The sequence below is a fragment of the Leguminivora glycinivorella genome, chromosome 13 (genome assembly GCF_023078275.1).
Source record: "Leguminivora glycinivorella isolate SPB_JAAS2020 chromosome 13, LegGlyc_1.1, whole genome shotgun sequence".
NCBI classification, from domain to species: Eukaryota; Metazoa; Arthropoda; class Insecta; order Lepidoptera; family Tortricidae; genus Leguminivora; species Leguminivora glycinivorella.
In genome coordinates this window covers 18,951,382-18,978,784 of record NC_062983.1, presented here as the reverse complement: position 1 = coordinate 18,978,784, position 27,403 = coordinate 18,951,382, and the positions used below count along the sequence as shown (strand labels likewise).

Below are 27,403 nucleotides of genomic sequence, written 5' to 3'. Positions count from 1 at the left end.
GTCAAAGAGATTCAGGAGTTGTTCCATGTTGTTGTAAACACAGCTCAATATAGACAGGATATTGCAGCCATTCCAACAGGCATGAGGATTACATTAATGTTGAGATTGCTTCTGTCTCACATTGATATCAAAAGTTCCGTATGAGTTTCTCATTCTATTGTAATTTTAATATCTATTAATTACTTAAATAAACAAAATTAAATTTGTCTAGGTAAGTGTTTGATTGCATTTGTTCTCTGCATCTCTGCAAAATAACCTCTAGCAATAAGGTCAGATAATAATGATGCATCATGTGAAAAAGCAGTGCTACGGGCTACATAGAACCGTAGCTTGCTCGATTAAAGAATTATACTTACCAAAACTGCAAAAAGGTATTCTTTTATATGTTAGGTTTATCTAATAACTTGAGTCTAGAACATGAATGCCTAACGAGTTTACAAAATACTCGTCGTCCTAAATTAATTTCTAAACGTTTATATTTGCCTACGACTACAAAAACGTACACAAATACATTATATTAGAACACAGTGAACATATATTAATATCTTTTTCTTTAACACATATTGCCCATTCTAAAAGTAGCGGGCATATATATATGATCATTCCTCTTCAAATTTACCAAAAATCTATTTAAGCAATAAACTATAATGTCATATATGATAATTTCCACTTATAAATATTCGCTTCTTCTTTTCGGTCATACCTATCCAGTAATTTATCTTTATCTTGCTTTTCTCCGCGAAAGATATTTGATGACACAATTATTAACTCCTTATGTCTTAATTATAAAAAAAATTAAGAAAATATAATTTACTCGTAATGTAGGAATGACTAAGTCTTTAAAAGACACAGTGCCAAAGTTGAGAACACCAGCCGATTTTTCTCATTTAAATTATTTATTTAAGATTTGTCTCATTTATATGATTTATTTATTTAATGTCCAAATCCAAACTCTAACACTCTTTATCTAATCTAAAAATACATACTTAATACCGTTGAGTACTTATTGAAAGTAAAATGATTTATCCACAATTTTACAAAAAAGATACTTAGAATAATATCATGAATATGGCGTTTTAAAAGTAATAAATACCTATCTGCGTAAATACTGCGAGTGGTTAAAGAGTAGTTTCGTGATAATAACATCCTTATATTTATACAACCTTGGGTTATTGTAATTAATTATCTTGAGATTATGTTATGAATTATGAAATAGGGGGCCGATTGCGAGGCCGCGGTCCATTCGAGTTGGAGGGGCCAAGGCAGGGCGAGGCCGACTGAACGTTACGAGACATATATTACATAATCAGAAGAAGTTCAATATACTGTAAAACTTATTCTATGAATTATCTTGAAAAGCATACGTTACCTTATTTACTGGTCGGGACTAAATTGCATAATGTATTTTAATTAATTGCCAATTTACTTATATAGCTACTTGGTTTCGAGATACACGGAGTATTTTGAAATAAGTACCTATCATTGAAAATTTCGACGGTTTTCTATCACTATTTTGTATTCTTACTAAAAGTTTTCAAATGAAGAATAAGTATATAATTTTTACGAGAATAGTTGCTTAATAGTATATATTGATTGTTACAAGTATACCTATATATAATTAACCTCGTTATGTACCGTATCCTACTCTCACCAGTATTGTGCGCTGCGAGTCTCCCCATCATATAAAATGCTACTTTTACTCTAACTTTTGGAATCCGAGTAAAATATTCATACAAACAATTGTTTCATTATGTTTTACTCTAAGTTTTACATTACAACATTCAAACTCGAAATCAAATCAATACGAAGCCTTTCTAAGGAGTTGACATATTAATTTAATGTAAAATACAAGTATATATACGTAATAGACAACGTAATTCGTATTTTATATATAATATCTATAAGCAAATATGCTTCGTAGGCAGAAGCTAATAAAAGACAGATTTTCCACAGTTTTTCGTACAAATTCGAACAACCATTTGATGATAGATTTTAAATAGCAACATGTGTAAATATAAATATATATTCTATATATAAATATAATGGGACAAAGATATTCATGTGTAAAACGCTATGTTATACCTACTTGGAAAAGCTATTAAGAGAGCCGAACTCAAAATAAAACAATTCCCTTTCAATGCGTTAAAACTACAAGCTATCAATACTATATATTGAGTTTATTTAAAACACATAAATTCTTATAAGAATTTTCAAAATCCATAAAATCTTTGTAACATCAAATTCAATCAGTCAGAACGTGCGTGTTCACACATAGGTGTCGACACACATGCAAAAGTGACCTGCATCTGTGCAGTCAATACAAAGCTTCGCGAAAAGATCCGTGGATCTGGAGAGAAGCGAGCGGGGGCCGGGAGGCCGTGGTCCACTCGGTCGGCGAGGCCGCGTGAGGGCGAGGCCCTGCTGAAGTCAGTTCTCAAGCCGGCGCGTCGGCGCGCTAGGTCGGCGGGCGTCAGGACTCCAGCAACACGTGCCAGCGTTGGACCTACGGATTAGGTGATAACTGATAACTCTTTTAAAAACTTGTTGATTATCTTGAGTTATAATTGACTGGCAAACTGTCGAAACATAAAACGCTGACTGTAAGGCAGCGTTTTATGTAGGCAAACCATCATTCAACTTCATTGTCTATCACCACCAAGAGACACTCTTTCCCCATGTCCTTCGTAGAACTCCTAAGTGCCAGTGCCACTCTTCACGACCTTATAGGGACGGTTCCCAAGTGAGACCCAGCTATCCATCTCGTTCCGTTTCACTCCTCCTTTCCATCACCCTAATTGTGACCTTAAAGGCATTGGCATTACACAAAAGTGTTATATCTGAGGAATAAATATCATCAAGGTGTATTTACTTGTTCAGTGTGTTTTTCGCAGAGCTTCCTGCCAGTCTCTCCTCGTCACGGCCCAAGGGGCTGTGTCCCAGCGAGAACCAGCTGACCATCTCATTCCGATTCACTCTACGGCACTAAGTAACGCTCCTGGGTTGTTGTCTTAAGAGCGATACACGGGGCGCTACAAAAGGCTATAAATATCATCAAAGTTTATTTACCTGTTCCCCATGTCCTTCGCAGAGCTCTTGCCAGTGTCTCTCCTCGTCACGACCCGATGGGCTGTGTCCCAGAGAGAACCAGCCGACCATCTCATTCCGTTTCACGCTGCGACGCCACCACACGGATACCATCAGCGTCACCTCGGTCAGTTGGAACAGGGCCACCTTAAATAGATTGAGAAAAGCTACTTATATTGTAAACTGTAATATATTCCACAATTACAAGTATAATATGATTTAACCTTAAACATCAGCGCAGCAGTTGAAGCGGTTACGACGGCAACATGTGACTTAAATAATAATCTTCAGTTCGGAACTGGTCCATGTTTGTTTTAATTCGAAATTACATCTGTTTTGGCCTTTACCTAATCATGCATAGGAAAGCAGTGATGCTCATTCGAACGGATATATACCTGGAAGATGAAGAGTTCCTTGTAGAGTGGGTTAGACTGCGCGCGGCGCGTAGTAGACTTGCAACGACCCATCTCCATGCCGAGTGAGCTGATGAGGCTCAGCTTCACGTACGTGTCTGGAGCCTTGTTGGGGGACAACTTGCGGAAGTGTGTGCCCTTTATCACCTGCAGAGAGGATAATTCAATCAGATTGGCAAGTTTGTTACTAGAGAAAGGTTAGGTTGTTGACGATTGCTGTAATTATATTTTGAAGTTTTTGGTCGGTATCGTAACCTATGGTGTCAGACCGCTTAAGACTGAAGATGGAGAGGACAGCCCGATATTGTGTAGTTCAGTGAAAATTCCAGGAGCTAATGGAAACTGGTGTCACATACCTCGACAGACAGATGTCCCGTGATGGAACTGTACTGCAGTCCAAGCAGCAGTTCCGGAGCGGAGCGAGCGCTACAGCAAGAAGAAGCTGAATCCGAGCGCGCCAGACTGCAGGCCTCGCCGCCTCCCGTCGGCGTGGTGGTGGTTATTGAAGATGGAGAGGCCAGCACGCCCGACATGGACATGGAGTGATTCAGTTCTAGTTTCGGGAGCTATGAAAAATATTGACAGGTGAAAAAGTCTGAAGTTACAAATATATTGGAACAGGGTAAACACTTCCGCACAAGCGCGGGTTACGCAATCGATGAACTTTCTTCGCGCTTTGCTTAAATGTACGTTAGCATTAAGTTCGCCTTTTTGTAGTGCAAGATTTTTCTTTTGTGCAATAAAGATTAAATAAATAAATAAATAATACCAGTGGATGTTACAACACAAATGTAACATCCACTGGTATGTAATAACGTACATAGGTGTTTTAAGAAAAATGCTTAACAAAAAAGGAAGAAGTAAGGATTGATAGTACTCAACTATACTTGTCATTCAGTCTATGTGTCTTTTTAAAGTTCAAAGACAATATGTACCTGAAGACTAGGCTGCTGCCTTGGTGCCAGCTGCAGCCACAGGCTGTTCTCCAGCTCCAGGTTGAGAGTCGCGAAGGACACGGCCGCCTCACCCAGGAGGCGCTGACGGCGCATGCGTTCGCAGCCGTAGATGCGAATTCGAAGACCTAGTCCGTATACGTCCTCTGCAAACATTAAAAAAAAATTCGTCTAACTTTGAACATTACGAATGTTCCATATTATAAACGATACGCAACTGGTTCTGTCGGACCAATATACTAACAATTATAGCGATATATAGATAACTACGCTACTGAATGTCAACGACTGTACTCTTGGCCACAGGTCCCAAGAATTCACAACAATACGTTTAGCTCTTCAAAACTAATACAAATAGTTAATACGTTTGTTAGAATGCAAGTTCCGGCCCTTAAAAGCCTAGTTGAATATTTTTACTAAGTAATAAAGGTATATGACGAATTGCTTACCTGGATTGATTTTGTGAAGAACGAAGCTTTCCATGTATTGAGGATTTTCACCATTTCGTATCTTTGATTTGAACTTTTGCCGCTTCAGTGGTAGGAGGACTATTCGAACCTGTAACATTTTTAAAATTTAGCCCATACTTCCTTACTATACTTGTAGGTACACATATCATTAAATCCATACTAATATTATAAATGGAAAGTGTGTGTGTCTGTTTGTTTGTCCGTCTTTCACGGCCAAACGGAGCGATGAATTGAAGTGATTTTTTAAGTGGAGATAGTTGAAGGGATGGAGAGTGACATAGGCTACTTTTTGTCTCTGTCTAACGCGAGCGAAGCCGCGGGTAAAAGCTAGTAAATAATAAAGCATTTTACTCAGATTGTATAGAAAAAATGTTGACACCAAAATCATTGACATTATAATGTCATAGAGGTCATTAGGGCAAGAATGAATTAATAAATTTATAAAGTTTCGTCACTGATTACTTCAAAATAACAATAATCAAATGGTGGTTAACCTATAAATATAGTAATAGGCATAGAAAGCTTTTACAGCTACTATTATCCTTATTACTTAGCCTAATGCTTTTACCCTTTGTCACCCGTGTCATGTCACCTCTAAATTAACCTTGGTAAACTTAGCTTCGTATACGAGGGTCATGCCAAAAGAAGTTAGATACTCCATGGTCATTTGATTGATACTGGCCAGTTATACACCAATGTAAAGGTAGGTTATCTGCTTATAAATTTAAAAATGGAACACTTGGAAATTCTTAGGATTCCTTTTTAGGGTTCCGTACCAAAAAGGTACAACAGGAACCCTTATGGTGCGACTCTGTCCGTCTGTCTGTCCGTCTGTCACATTCCTAAATATCTCGAGAACTACTAATGCTATCAACTTGAAATTTGGAATAGTTATGAACATTGTAAACCTCTACAAATAGAAAGTATGATTTTTTTAAATATATTAATTTTAATTGTAGAAAATGGCCAAAATGAAAGGGGGGCAAACTGTAAATTTCAAGTTACTAGGTCAAGTAGGGTATCGTTGGAAAGAGCTCAAATTGAACGTAAATAACAAAAAATTGTGGAAAAAAAAAGAATTTTGAAGGAAAATGTAAAAAAAAATACCGTTCCCCCCCTTATCTCCGAAGTTTACCAACGAAAAATTATGAAAATTTTAATAAACATTGGTTTTATGCTAAATATTACAGGAAAAATATAATCGTGTTTGTATTTTGAATACTTTTTTTTTAATTCACAAAAAACTTTTCAGATTTTTACTTTCAATTTACCCACCCTTGTGGATGGATATCGTACTTCAAATTAATACGAGATGTTACGTAAACCATCTTCTGTCCAATAAAGTAAAAACTGTTTAAATCGGTTAACATTATAAAGAATTATCCCTGAAAAACCAGGTCGCGCAAATTAGTTAGCAAATTGACCGGGAGATGGCGCTATACACAATAATACTCATTAGTGCCTATACTTTTGTCTTCTAGTCAAGTCATTAGAGTTATATGAAAATATGAGATTATTTTTACTAGGTAGTTTGAAAGAAAGTTTGTACGGAACCCTCGGTGGGCGAGTCCGACTCGCACTTGGCCGGTTTTTTTTAATTATTTTTTTTCTAAATAATTTTGGCGGGAATTTTCCGCAACAATGGAGCTTACTCGACGTGATTTTCGTGTTATGATATATTATGACTTTAAAAAAGGTTTAACACCTCGAGAGTGTTTTGAACTTTTAGTCTCGACTTTTGGAGAGTCTGCGTGTTCACGTGCAACTGTTTTCAATTGGTTTGCTAAATTTAAAAGAGGACGGGACAGCTTTGAAGATGAGGCGAAGACCGGACGGCCGCCAACCGCAGTCACTGAAGAAAATGTAAAGACTGTGGAAAAAAATATTCGTGCGAACCGACGAATTACATATGTAGAGCTCGAGCGTGAACTGGGCATTGGATCAGCAGCATTGCAAACTATAATTCATGGGCATTTCTCAGGGCGTTTACATTTTTTTGATTTCGGTGGCAACATTTTTACGTGAATCCTGTAAGAGTCACATGAAATTTTGTCAATTTAAATAGATTTCGCGGATTTCTACCAGAAACAAAGAAAACTCATGCTACGCTTACGGGGTTCGGGTAATAATGCTGCCACCGAAATCAAAAAAGTTGAAACGCTCTGAGAAATGCCCTCATAGTAAACTGTCTCTTCATAAGCGTTGTTCAAGATGGGTGCCGCACAAGCTCACCGATTTACAGAAAGACCGTCGCGTGGATTGGTGCAAATTTATGATAGATAAATTCGACGCAGGCGAGAACAAAAACGTATATGATATACTTACAGGTGACGAAACATGGCTATATAAACTACGATCCCGAAACAAAGCGACAGTCCACAGCATGGTGTTTTGAAGATGAGCCGACGCCAACAAAATGTCGCCGAACCCGAAGCACACAAAAACAAATGGTTGTCTCATTTTTCTGCAAGACGGGACATATTGCTACAATAGTGCTAGAAGATCAAAAGACAGTTAATTCAGAATGGTATGTGACAGTTTGTGCCCCAAGAGTACTGTCAGCTTAGTGTGACAAGCGGCCGAAGTCAGGAACCCGGCACCTGCTCTGGCACCACGACAACGCTGCCCCGCACACTTCCGCTAGAACACTTGACTATTTCAGCTCAAAAAACGTGACTATTCTGCCCCACCCCCCCCATATTCCCCTGACCTAGCCCCCTGTAATTTTTATCTTTTTCCTAAAATTAAAAGAAAGGCGATTTGAGGACAAAGAAGATGCGTTGGCTGCGTATAATTACGAAATTTCTGAGGTGTCTAAAGAAGAGTGGTCATCGGTATTTTCTAAGTGGTTTAGACGGATGAAAACGTGTATACGTGTTCACGGTGAATACTTCGAAAAAATAGATAGCTGTAATATAGAATAAAGTATGTAAATTTTGAGTATCTAATTTCTTTTGGCATGACCCTCGTATTGTTCACACGAGCGTTGGACCTTTAATTAAATACCTAACATTCAGGGGATTTTTGATAATCACTTTTTTATTGCTCGACTATTCCCAAATTAAATAAGACACTGTAAAGTACTATTACAGTCAATTTCATTCGGATGTTTTTGTTTCATGTACCTACAGCCACATTTCCAATAAGTACCTTTAGGAAGTGGCAAGGATAGGATAGGAATAAAAGCTAAAGCGATATGGCCGATGTGTTGCCAAGTTGAAGTAACCGCGATTCGGTAGTTGTCATTGCGTTACGTCACGCCATGAGTATCATGAGTCTCCTTTAGATTCCTAGTACTTTTTATTATACTGTGCCATGGGCGTGACCGGGCGCTACAAGCGTTTTCGTAATGCATATGACATATAGCTGTAAGTTACTCAACCTTAGCGGAGCGTACATTTCAAAGGCGTTGATGATTAGGTACTTGAAGGCAACTGAATGGATTGGGGCTACCTTGGTGTGATGCTGAGATCGTGTGCTTCAACTTTTAACCTATTTCACTCTGCAGCAGCGGCTGCGGTGTGCGCTGCGGCAACGAGCGCGCCTGCAGCACATGAACCGTCATGCTGCGGACTGGCGCATCATACAGTAAGGTAGTTCCACGGAGCCGCGCTCCTGGCTGCTGCTCCAACCACCACACACCTCGCTAGTGACACTGACCTGGCTCTGCAGCAGCGACTGCGGTGTGCGCTGCGGCAACGAGCGCGCTTGCAGCACATGAACCGTCATGCTGCGGACTGCTGCTCCAACCACCACACACCTCGCTAGTGACACTGACCTGGCTCTGCAGCAGCGACTGCGGTGTGCGCTGCGGCAACGAGCGCGCTTGCAGCACATGAACCGTCATGCTGCGAACTGCTGCTCCAACCACCACACACCTCGCTAGTGACACTGACCTGGCTCTGCAGCAGCGGCTGCGGTGTGCGCTGCGGCAACGAGCGCGCTTGCAGCACATGAACCGTCATGCTGCGAACTGCTGCTCCAACCACCACACACCTCGCTAGTGACACTGACCTGGCTCTGCAGCAGCGGCTGCGGTGTGCGCTGCGGCAACGAGCGCGCTTGCAGCACATGAACCGTCATGCTGCGAACTGCTGCTCCAACCACCACACACCTCGCTAGTGACACTGACCTGGCTCTGCAGCAGCGGCTGCGGTGTGCGCTGCGGCAACGAGCGCGCTTGCAGCACATGAACCGTCATGCTACGAACTGCTGCTCCAACCACCACACACCTCGCTAGTGACACTGACCTGGCTCTGCAGCAGCGGCTGCGGTGTGCGCTGCGGCAACGAGCGCGCCTGCAGCACATGAACCGTCATGCTGCGGACTGGGGCATCGTACAACAGGGTCAGTTCCACGGAGCCGCGCTCCTGGCTGCTGCTTTCTCCGCATAGGAGCGACGTATCCTGAGGACATTACGAGGATTCAGGTATATAATAATTATGATGGCGATAAGTCACCTAACGGCCCAGCCACGACATTGGTCTAAGCGCGACAGCGGTGGGCGGCGGCCATACATTGGAGCGAGACACAGCGATGGGACTTTTCATTCGCACGTATGGCTGCCGCTCACCGCTTTCGCGCTTAGACCAATGTCGTGGCTGGGCCGTAAAGCTATCTTTCTCACTCGACTCTCCGTGAAAACGCAATTTTGGATAAAGACTATAATTTTATGGTCATTTGTACAGTGAGCTGCAATGAATCCATTCATACATGCAATGTCGCAGCTCACTGTACATAGGGTCATATTACTCCCACATGTTATATGTTTGTAATGTGTTTGCAATAAATGCTTTGTTTGTTTGTTTGTACCTAAGTATTGTGAATTAGTTTTTGTAGGTGGCCAACATTGTTATTTTTCCTCAGTCACTTGTTAAAGAAGGAGTTCTAAACGGCGAGATTGGTTACAAATTGGACAGTGTTATGGAATAAGCGATCAAGCGACAGTTAGTTGAAATCGAGAAAATGAGCTAGAAAGATTTGAAATTTGAATCAGTTGTTGTAAGTTCATTTATAAAGTAAAAAAGTTAATTTTGACATTGAACCTATAAAAGTGTTCATAATTTAAATAGATAAAAAAAAGAACACCATACCTATTCAAGTTTCGAAGTTATTAACGTTTTTCCGCTTGATTCTTTATTGAACTAATACTGGGATGAGGTTAATTTATTTCGCCGTAGCGTACTATGAGACATATTTTGTCGCTTGATTCTTTAATGCAAATTGTTAGAGGTAAAGTGAATACTGGAATAAAATAAAATTCCATATATTTGAGTAAATAGTTCTATTGTAAATAAATCAACAACAATGTTTTCCTCCACAATGATTAGGACTAATCCGTCTAACAATTTAGTTTTGTTCTCCAATCAACTTTTTTTAATAAATGTCAAAAAAATCAGCATATATGGCAAAATTGGCATTGTAACTATTAGTACTAGCCAGGATTACACACATAAGATATTATGATATAACAAAACCTCTTGATACTTAGTTCTCATTAAGCGAAATATCCTGCAATTTCAAATATGTAACAACGAATTAAACGACACTATTAGGGCGGTTAAATCGATATTGCGTTTATAAATCATCAAAACTTTAAACCAAAACGAATTAATGACATTTTTATGGCGTTTAACTCGATTTTGCGATTTAGAATATACGTTTATTATAATTTGTAAAAGTAAATTTGGCGTTCAATTCGTTTTTACGTAACGACTTAGTACACAGGGCCATACAAATTTTAACGTGTCGCTTGATTCTACCCCTTAAAATAAGGCTGTAAGCATGATTTTTCAACAAAGAAATAGTCAATACTATAGATTATCACATTTATATCCGAACTGCATTCATAACTTTTTTTTCGGATTTTGGCGCTTAGTTCGCTATTCCATAACACCGTCCAATTATTCATAGCTAGGTATGCAACATAGGAGTATACAGTTATAATTATGTATTAATTCACCTTATTTCACGATTAATTATTACGTTTTGAATATCTTAATGTAACCCATTAAGTACCACCAGGTCAAGGAATAGTTTAATAGGGCTATTAACTGGACCGAACCTTTTACCCCTGACTTGTTATCTTTCCACGCGAAGCGATTAAACGCATGCAAATTAAATTTACCCCCGTTTTATTATTATTATTATATAAAACGACGTAAAACTTTGAATAATCATTGCTTTGAATACTTAATCGTTGCAGGTAACGCTCAGCTAAGATGGATAAGCTTAGATAGATTAGTTTTATTACTTCTTAAAACTTCAACTTCGCCGTATCCATCATACCTGGGGCAGGCAAGCACGGTCGCATGATAAAGCTTATCACGTCAATCGGTCCTTTTCGAATCAGGCAGGTAGGTATAAAGTGCGATAGGGATGCACCGAGGCGATAGGGTTTATCACGCTAGTGTGCTACGCCCACCGCCCACTGGAACTAGCAAAGCAACCCGGTATTTTATGGTCCTTCGAACCGGACATAACATTAAAACCCCACGAACTATAAAAATAAATAAGAATTATGTACATTTAATAATAATATTACTTATGTATTACCTAGGACAGTATCCTTGTCTCTCGCAGGGTCTCTCTTAGCGATTTCTCAACCAACCTGCGGTCTTCGCCTTTAGACACTTGTACAAGCAATCATTCTGTGTTTAAGTACTGACTTTGGCCCTTCGCGGCCTTTCTGTGAGACAAAGCCAGAAAGGGACATCTTCGCTTAGTGAAGCAAGCTGGAAGTTGACACTTTTCAACGGAAGACAGACCAAATACATTAGGAAGCCATATTTACATTATACCCGTGACATGACAAATCGTCTATCCTTGTCTCGCGTAAGTAGTGCCGTCTCATCTACTCACATTGTGCACGATGACGTCACTGTCCACGCTGCTCTGCACCTCCAGCGTGTGTATGTACTCGGCGCGCCGCGGCGTCACATCGTCTATCCTCGTCTCGCGTAGTGCCGTCTCATCTACTCACATTGTGCACGATGACGTCACTGTCCACGCTGCTCTGCGCCTCCAGCGTGTGTATGTACTCGGCGCGCCGCGGCGCCACATCGTCTATCCTTGTCTCGCGCAGGGTCTCGCGTAGCGCCGTCTCGACCAACTCGACCTCCACTGGTTTCACGGGCACGTTCTCGTTCTTCTCTTCGTAGTGGCATCCCACTTCTTCTTTATCCTGTTTAGGAGAGTTTGATTAGAAAAATTGTATTTGACAGTGGTCAGACGTCAGACAAATGATTACAATAAAAAAACATATAACAAGTATGTTTTTTGAATGAATGACCCTAAAGAATATTTGAATTTCGTGTCTTTTTCTGCTAAGTTTTATGTCATTATATTAAAGAAATGTTCACATGATGTGAAATACTGCATCTAGGTATAGTTATCTACTTCAGCCCACACTTCCGACTACAATTCTTTACATTTTCCGTTTCTTATTCCTTTATCTTTAGTTGACCCGGGCGACAGCTTAGTGCGGTTTCACATTACCCGATCTAACATCGGATGTAGGACCGATATTACATATATCGCAAGCGCCACCTTGGATTTTTTCCATTAAAATCCTTCCGACATCCGATATCGGATCGGATAATGTGAAAACGGACTTAGGTCTATGATTTTTTTGTGCCCGGATGTTTTCCTCTATTGGTCGCAATTCTCAACCGATTCTCGAAAAATAAACCACTAGACACTTAGTAATATAAACTAAACCAAAATCGCGCTTATGAAATAAAACTATGGAAACGGATTATATCGCATATAAGTAATGAATTTACAATTCGCGTCGCTTCGAAACGTCGCAAATCGCGGTAACCGAAAACAATAACCCAGCCCAATGTGGCTATAATAAATAACAAAGGTGAAAAATAGTCTGACGGGCTGAAAATAGTCCCCGGGGTGGAATATTAATTTCTAGGTTACGGTCGCCGCCATTCTTTAGCATAAAATTATGTTGTAATTATTTGTGTCACGTCCTAATGGGCTAATTTAGACGAAAACTTTCAAATTTATTTAGGAGTAAGTTTTAGCTGAAATTTAGGTATATGATTTTTGACACATGCTTCTCGCAGTGCTCATCAAAGTAAATAAACAGTAACTACCTAAACTGAAATAGATAGCATACACTAAAGAAAAAAAACCGACCAAGAGCGTGTCGGGGCCACGCTCAGTGTAGGGTTCTCAGGGTTCCGTAGTTTTCCGTATTTTTCTCAAAAACTACTAAACCTATCAAGTTTAATAATTTTCATAGAGAGTAAAGACTCTCTAGGAAAATTATTAAACTTGATAGGTAGAACTTTATAAAGATAAAGTTCTACTTTTGTGATTTTTTTCATATTTTTTAAACATATGGTTCAAAAGTTAGAGGGGGGGGGGACACACTTTTTTTCCTTTAGGAACGATTATTTCCGAAAATATTAATATTATCAAAAACCTATTTTAGTAAACCCTTATTCATTTTTCAATACCTATCTAACAGTATATCACACGTTGGAGTTGGAATGAAAAAAAAATCAGTCCCCACTTTACATCTAGGGGGGTACCCTAACCAAACATTTTTTTCCATTTTTTATTTTACTACATTGTCGGCGTGATTGATATACATATTGGTACCAAATTTCAGCTTTCTAGTGCTAACGGTCACTGAGATTATCCGCGGACGGACGGACGGACGGACGGACAGACAGACATGGCGAAATTATAAGGGTTCCTAGTTGACTACGGAACCCTAAAACCGATCAAGCCCACTGGTTTATAATTTATATATTAGTAGTGTTACTATTTAAAAAAACAGTAATAAAATAATTTGATTTGTTCCCTCCATCGGTAACTACCTACCTAAATTCATTAAGGTTAGTCCCGCACAAAAATTAATTATGATACCTACATGAACAAAAGTAGGTTAACTACCTATGTTTTCAATATGTAATTTAATTTGTTTCTAATAGTTTAATGTACGTTTTTAACAACTCCCACATCTATAGTTTAATGTACGTTTTTAACAACTCCCACGTAGGGTAGGTGTTCATTTGAACAACACCCGTGACACATGTCGAATATGTCATAATATGTCAGCCGTCATTAATTATTTACACGACGCCGCCAAGGGCAATCCAATCAGGCGGCGCGTAAACAAATCGCCGTCGCTGTCAGAAGCCTAAACAAATGTGGCAGAGTTACGTGACGTGATTTCACACTCCCGTTTTAGAATAGAATAGAATAGAATATCTTTATTGCGAACCATGGTATACGTAGAGTTGTTACATTTCATTAAAATAGAGCGACGACATGGCGCCCTGAGAGGGCATTGCAAAGTAGTCTTATATCTAGTTATCGTAAAGCACTTAAAACTAACAAACACTTAAAACAAATACTTAGAAGTAGTGTTTACATAAGTATTAGCGAATTATTTTGTCCTAGCCTATTTTTGTATTCAGTAAGTAGGAATACTTACTAATATTTAGGTATACTCAAGAGAGCACATAGGTTAGGAAAATAATAGTTATTAGAGTATCTTAAGTATACTTAGTTATGAACATTTGTCCTCCATATACTCTTGGACGGAATAATATGCTTTTGATATTAAAAGTGTTTTTAATTTTGATGAGAATGAGTTAAGGTTTTTTATATTTCTAATATTGTTTGGCAGTTTATTATAAATCTGTATCGCTCTGAAATATGGGCCGTTTTTATAGATATCTAAAATTGGTTCCGGGGGGGAGAGCTTATCATTACGACGTGCACTTTTACAAAATTCAAATAAATGTATGTTCGTTCTGACAAAGTTTGAAATTTCGAAGATGTAGAGAGATGGGAGAGTTAAAATTTGAAGGTTAGTGAAATGTTTTTTGCAGCTGTCAGTTTGTTTTTTATTGGTTAGGATGCGGACACATTTTTTTTGGGCTACAAGGAGATCGTGGGCATCACTGCCATGGCCCCATAGAATGATACCATAACGTAACCAGGCTTGTGCGTAAGAATGATATGCGGACAGAGCGCACTCTGTATGTGTGTATTATATTAATGCGAAAAGAAAATAATTTCAGTTTCTTTCAACCCGTTAATTGCTAAGAGTGGCATTAAAACTTGAGTTGAGCATTTTCATGTTTTGTGCCTAGGTACTCTTTTTGGGAATACAAGTGTGTATTTAATTTAATTAGGTACTTTTTTTTCTTTTTTTTTTCTAAGGTACTGGCAGAATACCAGCGATGTGGCTTGCCACATCACAACGCTGAGCCAGCGCCTTTTTCGTACCACGACACATGTTTCTTTATAATTTTGTTTCTTAGAGAATAGAATAGAGAATTTAGAATAGAATAGAGAATTTATTTGCATACCACATACAATACATATGTATTACATACATGGACCCCGATAAGGGTGTAGCAAAATACAGATGTGTCACTTAGGTACTAACTAATACTAATAATTATACAGTTTGCTTATTTATAATATGTATGATCAGGGGCCTATTGCATAACAATTTACAACTTGTATTACAAGCGGAACTCTCTTTCTTATAAAGTGAATTGGAGGGGGACTACCGCTTGTAATATGAGTTGTAAATTGTTATGCAACAGGCCCCTGATGTACTATAAAATTACATTGTATCATCATCTAAAAAATCTGCTATTTTGTAGTAACATTTATCCACCAGTATAGATTTAAGTCGGCTTATAAATACTGAGTCTAGTTTTTCAGTTTTTAAGTGTGTGGGGATTTTATTATAGATATTGATGGCTCTGTAATATGGTCCGTTTTTAAATATTTCTAATTTAGGTTCTGGTAGTTCTAGATACTGATGGCGGCGAGGATTTTGACAAAATTTAAATAAATGCAGGTTTTTTCTAACAAATGATGCAACTTCCAGAATATACAGGGAAGGGAGAGTCAACAGGTTTAAGTTTTTGAAATGGGGTCTGCAGCTCTGGGGTTGATGTATGTTTGCTAGGATTCTAATACATTTTTTTTGCATAATAAAAACGTTTTGTATATCAGTGCTATGGCCCCACAGGAGGAGTCCATAGCGTAGCCAGGCCAGGCGACTGCCTGCGAGTGATACGCGGCAAGCGCACACTCTAGGGTAGTGCTACTTTTCAGTACGCTGAGTGCGTAGACAAATCGGGAAAGTTTATTTTTTATTTTTTCTACCTGTGGCTTCCATGACAAATGGCTGTCCAATGTAATGCCTAATAATGTACAGTCAGATACTTCCTCTATATTTAAGTTGCTCTTTATATTGTTAAGGTTTAAATGTTGTTTTTGTCGTGGTCTGAACTGGATGAGTTTGGATTTGTCATTATTTATTAATAGATTGTGATTGTGTAGCCATTGTGTAATTGAATTAAAGGTTTGTTCTATATCAGGATTGTTGCTATTGCTTTCTGGGTATGGAAATAAAAGGGATAAGTCATCGGCAAACATAACGACTTTGTGCTCGGTGGATTTCGGAAGGTCATTTATATAAATGAGAAACAGAATGCATCCTATGACACTTCCTTGTGGGATTGAGTTCTCGATATACTGCAAATTAGACTTGACGTTGTGTAATGTTCTAGTCTGATTTTCAAAATATTCAATTTCGACGTACTGTTGTCGTGACGTGAGATATGACTTCATCCAGTTTAGAGCTTTGCCGCGCATCCCTATTGCATTTAATTTTTGTAGAAGTATAGGGTGTGAGACTCTGTCATATGCTTTGGACATGTCTAACAATAGTCCCACTGCATAATGTTTATTCTTCAAGTATTCTAGTATGGTTTGTACATAAGTGTAAGCTGCGAGGGTGGTAGAGCGTTTTTTGCGGAATCCAAATTGGTCATCATTTAGTAAATTGTATTTTTCTAAAAAACTGTTTATGCGGTTTGTCATGCACTTTTCGAAGATTTTTGATATAACGGGGAGGAGTGCGATTGGTCTGTAGTGAGCAGGATTGTCTTTTTTACCACCTTTCTTTAAAACGGGTTTTATTTTTGCTATTTTCAGTTTTTCTGGGAAGCTACATTCGTCAAAGGATTGATTTACTAGTTTAGTGATGGGTGGGGTGAGCTCATATGCACATGCTATAATCAAGGTGGAAGGTATTTCATCAATTCCGCAGCTTGTTTTATTAGGTAGGTGTTTTATAATATTTAGGATTTCCTCTTCTGTCACTGGATTTAGGTACATGGAATTGACTGAAGTTTGTGTTATAGCCGTTATAGGACGGCTGGCCGGAGGCGGCGTGATGCCGCTGCTGCCATCTATCGGAGATTTGCCTACAGAAGCATAAAAGTCATTGAAAGTGTTTGAAATATTTATTGGGCATTTTATGGTGTTATTCCCTATTTTAATTTTTATGTTTTTGTGATTTACTATTTTATTTTTGTTCGTAGCTTGTTTGACTATATTCCACATAGTCTTATTTTTATTTTTCGAATTTGACATTTGGTGTGCAAAGGTAAGTTTTTTGGATCTATTAACGCATTTTTTGAGGATATTAGTATATGTTGCAACATGTTTTTTTAATGTTTTATTGTTACTTTGGTTTGCAAGAGCTTTTAAGCATCTTTTATTTTTACAGGCCATTTTTATTCCAGCTGTGAGCCAACTTTTGTAAACTTTATTTTTGAGTTTTACATTTTTAAGTGGTATGTACGTATCTAATAACCAGGTCAGTATTGAATTAAAAACATTGTAGTTGCTGTTTACATTATTTGTATCAACAAGGATATTTTTCCAGTCTATTTCAGAAAGTGCAGATTTGAATGACACAATATTGGATTCATCAAAATATCTTTTCTGTTTATAAATTGGGGTATTTGTAGAACTACTTTGTTTGAAGGAATATGATATGCTTTTGTGATCGGAGATACCTAAATCTTCTACCGTTATGTCAAAAAATTTGTTGTTAGTAAAAATTAAATCTATACAAGTAGAACTTAAGTTAGTTTCTCTTGTGGGTTGGTCTACTATCTGATGGAGATTATATTCTAACATAATATTTTGTAATCTGCAATAATTATTACAACTTTCATTTTTATTTATGTTGAAATCACCTGCTATTATAATGTGTTTTTTATTTTTTGCCTTTATTTTGTCTAATATCTTATTCAATACTTCAAAAAAGGTTTCAATATCCCTGTCCGGTCTGTATATTGCTATAAGTAATATGTCTGGTTTGATTTCATCTTAGTTAAGTTAAGTGGTGTACTCACATTTCCTTTTCCTGTAACCCCCTATATGTTGTGTTGTGGATACAAATAATACTTATTTGTTTTACAAGGGGGCAAAGTTGGTGTTTCAAGGCACGAAGGTTAAACAAACTTTGCCGCCGAGTGAAACACAAAATTTTTCACCAAACCAACACGAACAAAAGACTGACTAATTATAAAACATTAACCTAAATCAAATGTATCAATTTATTCACTATTTATGATTAAAAATCTTCATTTATAGGTCATTTCTACCAGCCAGCTCCAGATATCAATTTAAAATTTGTATGAAATTACTTTGCACTCTTGTGGATAAAATGCAATTTTGCTATCTGTTTTCGAATAGCAAAGTAAACCTTTATCAGTTGGTGTGGTGAAAAGTTATTTATCTATCTATGTATCTATTTATGTATGTATACATGTTTTGAGAGTGGGAGCCCCAAAACTCCAATCGGTTGTCGGCGTGATTAACATACATATTGGTACCCTCCTGGCCGTCCCCGCTCCGTCAGCGATGGCGGAACGAACTATACTCTTTTTTCAAGGAATGAGACAGACACGGCTTTGAACAGAGATTAAGTGCAAAGATTGGGGGGAGGCCTTTGCCCACCAGTGGCACCACCAAATAATAATAAAATTTATGTAAATATTACGGCCGATAATGAACTTATAATCCCGGGCAAAGGTCACCGCTTTCTATCAGGCAATTCATCGGTACTAAGTATGATTAATTTGCTTCCGAAAAGTGAAAATAAACTAAGGTACCTACTTAAATGAATGTTTGTGGTAGATTTTAAGGTAGTGAACCAGAGTTTTCATATAGAAAAATATCAAAGATACACTTTAAATATTAATACTAATTATTTTACTGTTAATCATCATGTAAGAGATATGGGTAACATAAGAAAGTTTTCACATTATCCGATCCGATATCGGATGGAGGAAGGATTTCAGTGGCAAAAATCAAAGATGGAACATTTACTATAATAGGATATCGGTTCTGCATCCGACATTGTGGCAGCGCGTCAAGGACAGCACCAACACTCTCCTGAGGGTGATTGCAGAAAGGGTTGATGGCCCTCTATTACCCATTGGATGTCAATGCATGTGAGATCTAACGAGCATTATGTGTTCTACTAACTCTAGCGTAAGATGTTTTATTTTATTGTTCTTTAATTTTATTGTGTTATTGTTTTACTAATATTTTGTGTAAATATGGACATCTGTCTGAAATAAAAGATATCATTTCATTTCATTTCATTGAATCGGATAATGTGAAAACGCACTAACATGAGTAGGTATATAAATTATAAAACATCTCGAAATATGATTGCCTGCTAAACCACTTTTATTACGTCGTACGTTATAAGGATATAAAGCACTCAAGTATATTATGATATTGTGGTACCGTACTTATAGGCGATCTTGTTGAGCTGTAAATACACATACTAGTACATAAATATAAAACAAGATTTGTTAAAAACGTATCAGTGAAAAGGGATCAAAATCAAAAAGTGACCGCTTCTGGCACCTATACCTAAAAAGGAAGTGTTTTTAAAAATGTTCTCTAGTGAGTTAATAATTCTAATTTTCTAATACATGCTTCATTAAAAAGGTAGGTAATTAATTAGGCATGCTCTTTCTATGATTCTATTCTCTGTCAGAGGATAAATATACCTAAATAACTAGGTATGTTACTGACGAAAATTGACTACTCGCACTATTTAGACAATTCTAATGAAACTAAATTCAATGATGTTAGGTTGTTTGATCATAAAATGTATATCAATGATACAATTTGCAGTGTCAGCGGTATTTTATTTATAACTAGGTATGCCATTGCCAACGTTGGAAGTGTTCAAAAATAAATTGCAAAATGTCGAAGACAACTTTCTTACACAATTACACAAATACAAGCTAAATAAACGATTCCACAATTAGTTTGCCAAGTGAACAGAGTATTAAATATCCTTTTAAAACAATGAAGCTTATCAAAATGCCCTGCATTTGTAACATTTTCATAATAATTTCGAGTAGTTACATTGAAATCGATAAATGTTGCAACAGTCGCGAATCGCTCGGCAGCAGGATTCGCCAGTATTTATAAATGGGCGATGGTGACACCGTCTGGAGAAACTGGGGCGACTTGCGAAACTATACTTGCACAGCTTCAGTATGAAACTGTTATTATTCTCAGCATTTTAGGTGCACGTTTCAACAAGTTATTGATTTTGTAGAAGCTTAATTTTATATTGTGCGCAGTAGTTTTTTCCTGCTCATTAATAAATATGGAGTTCCCTAATCTGTACCTACACTATAAGCGCTATGTATGTTTGTTTTACACGTACGTTTTACAAGTTCTTCCTTTGATATAAAAAATTACTAGGTAAGTATGTAAATCGTCGGACAAATATGTAATAGGTACACTTGTTTTTTGTCCCAAATTCCACCAAAAATAGGTTGCTGCTGTTCATTCCAAATTTTGACAAAAAACTATAGGTAACCAAATAAAAGTCGGTTCAATTGACGGTTTCCTTTTGAAATAGTAAAAAAATAGTTTGAAATAAGTCAATGTGAGCCTGGTATAGGCTGTAGAGGACTACGCTGCTACGCCGTAGACACGCTACAAACCGTAGCAGGCTGCTTCAATTCAAACAGTAGATGATAAGTGTAGAAAAAAGTATGAAATTTTTTAAATACTTACCGTGTAAGTAGTTAAAAATCATAAGCGAATGCAAAGGCAAAATGTTAAGAATGATACAGGACTTTTTGTAACAGAAATATATTTCTAAATATAATATGAAGCATATAAATGAAGTGTACAATTTTATCTGTAAAATCGTGTTCGTTACACTCCCGCATCAAAATAGTTTACTTTATTTCTGGCTGACACATGTGAAAAGGGTTTTCATTAAACTTGGACTTGGCGAAGCGGTTAACAGATACTACGGGGGACAAAAGAGCTGGCAGCTTCCTCGCTCAACGTATAAGTATTGCAATTCAGCGAGGAAATGCTGCCAGCATCTTGGACACAATGCCTCAGGGGCCCTCCTTAGATTTAGATTTTTAGTTTAATTTTTATTTTTAATCGGTTATGATTTATGATATTTATTGTATTTAATTTTTATTTAAGTGTTTTTAATAAATAAATAATTTCAGTTAATTTATAAAAGGATATTTACGCCATGTCGACCTTACGAGTAGTACTAGCGATATTCATAAGTAAATTCAGTGTCGTTGATTATTTTATTTATTTTAGGATTTAAAAAAGATTTAAAGTGGCACGATGAAGGTCAGGATTTATCTATAATTCATCCCATAGACATCACATTTTCCTTGAAAGAAAAATACGAACAGGAAAAATAAAAATACTCTTAACAACTGGGTCCCTTTGAAAAAGATCACGTTACATCTCTGTGATATGAAAGAGAGCAACACGATATTTAACAAGTCGTGCCCTTGGTGAAACGAAAATGGACTCCCTTTGTCTTATCAAGGTTATCTTATCAGGGGTGTGAAATACGGGGGAAAATAAACTCCAGTGTTTGTAGAATCAATAAAGAATGTTGTGCAAGAAGTAAGAAAATTTTCTAGCAATAATAAATCTGGCTTGCCTTAACCGGCCGTCCAGAGTGGGGTGCCAGAGCTATATGCTCGCAGGGTGGAAGTGAAATATGCATAAGACGCGAGTTGGCACAGTGGCTGTTTCGTACAGACTGGGTAGAAAGCGGCGCACACCTCTCCACACCCTGAGCCGCTCACGCTATGTTGTCCCCTTGTCGCTCCGTGCGAGCGGCCGTTTTCGGGGACCCATATAGTGAGTTGGCGAGTCACCGCCTGCCTATTTTTTCGTGTTTTTAAAACATATGATCAAGGCAGGTGCCATAGACCTTTCCATAGACCGGTCACCAGCACACTAACATTTCAACCCAATAGCCCAGTATAATTTGTTTCTTTACATTGCAATAGTTTTACACTAACCGGGGCTTGTCCTTGGGTGCATTCTATAGTGCGGACAGGGACAATCGCCGGCTAGTGTCACATTACTTTAAATTAAACTGTCTTAAAGGGCCTCTGCGCTGTTGGCTTCGGCCCCACGCACGCCTCCCAAAAGTCCGGGACCCCATGGTCCCGAGAACTGGAAAAGACAAACAAATAATAATAATAATAATAGCAATAATAATAAATTTTCTAGCTTGTTTAAAAAGGTCTTATTTTTTAATTTTTTGATGCCAAAAATATGTCATGTACAGGCCCCGTAGCCGAATGGCATTTCTCCGACGCCAAACGAAAGCGATACGCCGCTGGCTCTGTCGCGCCAATACGCAAGCGCGATAGAGATAGATATCTACTAGCGCTTCGTTTCGTGAGCGTTTCGTGAGCGATTGTGCCATTCGGCTAGCCACCCAGGTGTGTTAAGATTTGTATTCTCAACACCTAGTTGGTAAATCGTAGGATCAAAACTCCAGTCCTCACGATACAGGCCAGACAGTGTGAGGGCTACTACCTACTGTTTGTTCTAAGACGCTCTTGTATATTTTTGTAGTTCATATTTCTATTATTACTAATGCTTTATGTAATGTAGATCTGGAAAATAAATATATATTGTATTGTTTGTAATTTCTGACCCTTTAGCACAACTTGCCTTGTCGCGCGCGAGTCCATACATCAAGCGCGACTTCAAGTATGGACTCGCGCGCGACAAGGCAAGTTGTGTTAGTGCGTTTTCACATTATCCGATCCGATATCGGATGTCGGACCGATATCCCATACATTACAGGCGCCATCTTGGATTTTTTCTATAGAAATCCTTCCGACATCCGATATCGGATCGGATAATGTGAAAACGGTCTTAGAGGGAAAAATTCCTGAATGTCAGAAAAATTCCAGATACCTATCACACATAATATTATTGCAGCTGCAGGTAGTTCACCTAAAGAAATTCAGTACAAGTTGTTCCGTTTGTAGGTACATAAGTAGGAATAAGGCACAAGACCAACGGGTTGAAATGAAGCATCGATATTTGTATGGTCACGGAATATTTTCTCTGGCTCCTGGGGGACTACAAGTTAGAACTAAGGCCCTGAATGTTTCTGTCTGTAGGTATCTATAAAGTTCTATCTCTCGAATGTAACTAATACCGGTAGCTAGAGGTATATATTATTAAAGAAATTACGGTTTAACAGACTCGGATCTTTTTTGTAGGTATAGTGCCATAAATAGGGCACAGGTTATCAACGCCGCTGCTTTACCTAGGTATCCACATTCCAGGAGAATCTCTACAGGAAAGAAGAGGAATTATAATATAATTATTTCCTGATTATAACAAATTGTAACATTCAGAAGGATTTTAAAATGTATTATATAATTGCCTGTGTGGTGACGGGTTAAGAATTTCACCACCCCCTTTCTTCCCGTGGGTGTCGTAGAAGGCGACTATGGGATATGGGTTAAATTGTGGTGTAGGTGAGAGGCTGGCAACCTTTCACTGCAATGCCACAGTTTCGTTTTCTTTAGTGACCCTTATTTGCCAAGAGTGGCCCTGAAGCTTTAGTGGTTTCATGTGCTCTGCCTACCCCTTTATGGGATACAGGCGTGATTGTATGTTGTATGTATGTATTATATAATTAATAGCTATTTTCCGCGGCTTTGCTTGCTTCAGACAGAGACAAAAAGTAGCCTATGTCACTCTCCATCCCTTCAACTATCACCACTTAAAAAATCACATCAACTCGTCGCTCCGTTTTGTCGTGAAAGACGGACAAACAAATAGACACACACACTTTCCCGCATTTATAATACTAGCTTTTACCTGCGGCTTCGCTCGCGTTAGAAAGAGACAAAAAGTAGCCTATGTCACTCTCCATTCCTTCAATTATCTTCACTTAAAAAATAACGTCAATTCATCGCTCCGTTTTGCCGTGAAAGACGGACAAACAAACAGACACACACTTTCCCATTAGTATGGATATTGATTTATAAACAGTTACGTCCCGTTTTAAAGTTACAATAGACAATTTTCCATGACCTCCACAGCTCGAGCCTTTCTTCACCCCTGGCCTTGGCCTTGATATCTCACCTGCTGAATGCGCAAGCGTTGCTCCTCGTCGTCGTCCGACGCGTCGAACGCGAATATTCGGTCGGGATAACGGATCGGATTCGACAAAGTATCTATAACAACACAGACGTACGGACAACGTGAATATATACGCAATACTACGTTACTATGTCTACTTAGCTATATAATTATAATAACTATAGTTATAAACTAAGACTAAGATTTTAGCGGTTCGGGTGCCTTTGTAGCAAGTTTTGGAAACAATTTTATTAGATAACTATTTGGTACTTTTTGAAGAAATTTGGAAAATAATGTTTCTAGAACAAAAAATGCTTGATGTTACTTTTACTAGGTTGGTAAGTATTTGACAATTAATTAATAGATATCAGTTATGGACATAGAGCAGAAGTGCAGGTTTTAGCATTATAAACAATAACGTTATAAGTCGGCAAGTACCTACTGTACCTAGTTACATCTGTACTAGGTACAGTAGGTACCTATCTCAATTCAGTTTACGGAACGTGTCTTGCTATTTCAATCAGCGTCAGTACAAAACGTACTGACAGTGTCTGAACTAGCATGACAAATATGAACGATTCCGGAAAAATACGAAGGAAAACCTTTTCGCACTACATCTGTAGTGTGCGTGTACACAAAGACAATAGAACCTCCGAGTAAAAATATACTAACCTCGCTATAAACGCACCCTACAGTAAAGATTAAGTGCTAAAGATAGCAGATAACGGACATTACTGCTGTGCTGTCCTTACTTAGCGTGGAACATGGAACCTAGCGTTCTGCGCCCTTGACTCCACTACACTAAAAAATAAATTAATGCTATGACGGCTTCGCGGGCCCAAACTCAATCAAATATTCATAACAAGATCGATAAACTATGTTTACGGTGTTTTCTAGATTTACCGTGAGCATTGTCTCGGGTGAGGCGGGCAGGGCAGGCGGGCCCCGCGCTCACAGCCAGCACGCCGTGGCAGCCCTTGCGCGCGAAGACGGCGCCGTGGCACCAGCGGCGCCCCAGGAACAGCAGCACCACCAGCACGACGGCCGCGAACGCCGCGACCGCGCTTATGTACGCCGTCGCTTCCACTACGACAGACAACAACACTTGCACCACACTTCATTAAACAATTCAATAATACTACATCAAAGCACGCATACCATTCGTCGGGTTGATAGCACCGATGCTGGCCACCATCGTGACTCATGTGGTTCTGAGTCGCATGTTTAGTTTGAGACGCGAGTTGGACAAAAGGCAGGGAAATAATCAGGACGTGTTGGCACGGTCTGGCTGTCAGAGGCGCGCATGCGCGGTGCGGCAGAGGCTCGGCGGGGGCGTGTGGACGGGACTGCGCGCTATAGGGCAGGATCGCGGCTATTCGCCAACTGTACTACATTAGTCTGCTCAGCTTTGTTCTCGCTTGTGACCTCAAACTGGTATAAATTGATACTGAGATTCTTTAATCCTAACGTGCTTTTAGAGATTTTATTAGACTGGTGAGTTAGATGTTTTTGGGAAGCAATGCAAATGTTTAGGGGACAGCTATAGGTACTTAGATATAACAAAGGACGTTCAAGGCCGGAGTGGCACGTGCCGCGACCCTCAGGATAGAGCTATAAGTACGTATACATCCCGAATACGTTCAATCAATCGCATTATACAGGATGGAATAAACGAATCGTTATCTGTGTGGATAAAAATAAAATGCATATTGAGAAGTGATTTCCTTCAAATGGATTTTTTTTATTTTATTATTATTTCTGAAGATAGAAGATCCTGTAAAAATAAATTCAAACAATAATAAAGATATAGAGCTAGTTGACAATATTTATCAGATGGGCTTAGGGGTTTAGGTCACAAATATCGTAAAATTTCATCTTCGATTTTGATTTCAGCAAATAATAGTCTCATTTCTGTATTTCAGTCAGACATTAATATTTTCCTTTTTATGGTGGTCTTAACCTTTCCTAACCTTCTACAGTGATATCATGATAATGACAGGGTGCTTAGACTTTTACACAATATTACTATTTCCAATATACATGATTCAAATTGCTTGTCGAATTCATGTCCGTACAAATAATATTACAGTAATAAGCTTACGGTTGACGCAATCTAATCAAGTTTAGAGCATTAGGGAGTCCATTATCGTACCTACGCGTATTACTTACCTCTAATTGTATTAGGCGAACTACACTACAGTGTAGAGATGGGCCGAATATGGACTTTGCCGAATACGAATATTCGGCCGAACATTCGGTTCAGCTCTTACCGAACCGAACATTCGGCCGAATATTCGGTTACGACATATTTTTAAAGCGGATGTTCATTAAAACTATTACCTAAATGATTGATAATGGTTACATATGTTACTACAACTATGTCACAGTATAAGGAATATTCAGTAGTTAATCTCCGGCAGGTACATGCGGGCGGTCTCTGCTGCGCAAGGTCACGCAGGGTTGAACAAAATTACTATAAAGTTAATCAATCAACTTCGTACAAAGTAAGTTGTTGTTATCTAATAGGTACTATTAGGTAACTGTAAGTATTAGTATAACAATACCACACCAGTCAATATTGAATACACAAAAAAATATTATTCATATATTAGTCTCATAAGCGCAATACTAGATTGTGTAACGATCCCGAGCAAAATGAGGTATTCACGGGGACGGCTTTTTCACATCACGTATGTGGTAATTTATATGTTATACTTAGATATTATTTAAAACAAAAACGCACTTTCTACTACGTACCATTCAAGTAGGTACGTGTTTTTTTCTTAAATACTGACGAAATAGTATAGATGGATGAATAGATGGTTCCACAATATTTAAGTAGGTACCAAACTTTCGAGATAAGATAGATCGCATCATCTACCTAAATAAAAAACAAGTATTTGGTTGCAAAGTAATTAATGTCGTTACAGGTAAATCCTTATTGATTTTAATGTATCACTATATCTCACTTTTACCTAACGCTGCAAAAATATAAGTATAAAAACCACTTACTTTTCTGGAAGTCTAGGAATTGTGAAGAATGTTATATCCGGATTTTTAGAACTGTTCCCCATACATCCATAAACACTACAGTAACGAAATGACCTCGGCACTGACGTCATTTTCACACACACATCAAAACAGCGCGCAAACGCGGCCCCGACTGTCCAGCCCAATAATTACCAGTTTCGCATGTTTTCGCTGCATG

General features: G+C 38.3%; 1 protein-coding gene across 1 annotated transcript; it reads right to left on the bottom strand.

Moving 5' to 3' along the window:
* Positions 1–25,851, bottom strand: LOC125232905 (synaptotagmin-16). Its single transcript, XM_048138739.1, has 11 exons — positions 25,354–25,851; positions 25,099–25,281; positions 24,199–24,290; positions 11,903–12,103; positions 9,171–9,326; positions 4,900–5,008; positions 4,433–4,596; positions 3,854–4,063; positions 3,480–3,644; positions 3,067–3,231; positions 1–2,503 (listed from the first exon to the last, which is right to left on the bottom strand). The coding sequence occupies exons 1-11, from the start codon at positions 25,388–25,390 to the stop codon at positions 2,471–2,473; spliced, it is 1,515 nt and encodes a 504-aa protein (XP_047994696.1). The 5' UTR covers positions 25,391–25,851; the 3' UTR covers positions 1–2,470.
* Between the last annotated feature and the right edge of the window lie 1,552 nt (positions 25,852–27,403).

Coding starts and splice junctions, on each gene's coding strand:
- LOC125232905 (XM_048138739.1), bottom strand. CDS start 25,390: ATGGTGGCCAGCATCGGTGCTATCAACCCGACGAATG. Junction 24,291..25,098: donor CACCCGAGACAATGCTCACG/GTAAATCTAGAA, acceptor GTGTTGTTATAG/ATACTTTGTCGAATCCGATC. Junction 3,232..3,479: donor AGGAACTCTTCATCTTCCAG/GTATATATCCGT, acceptor AATCTATTTAAG/GTGGCCCTGTTCCAACTGAC.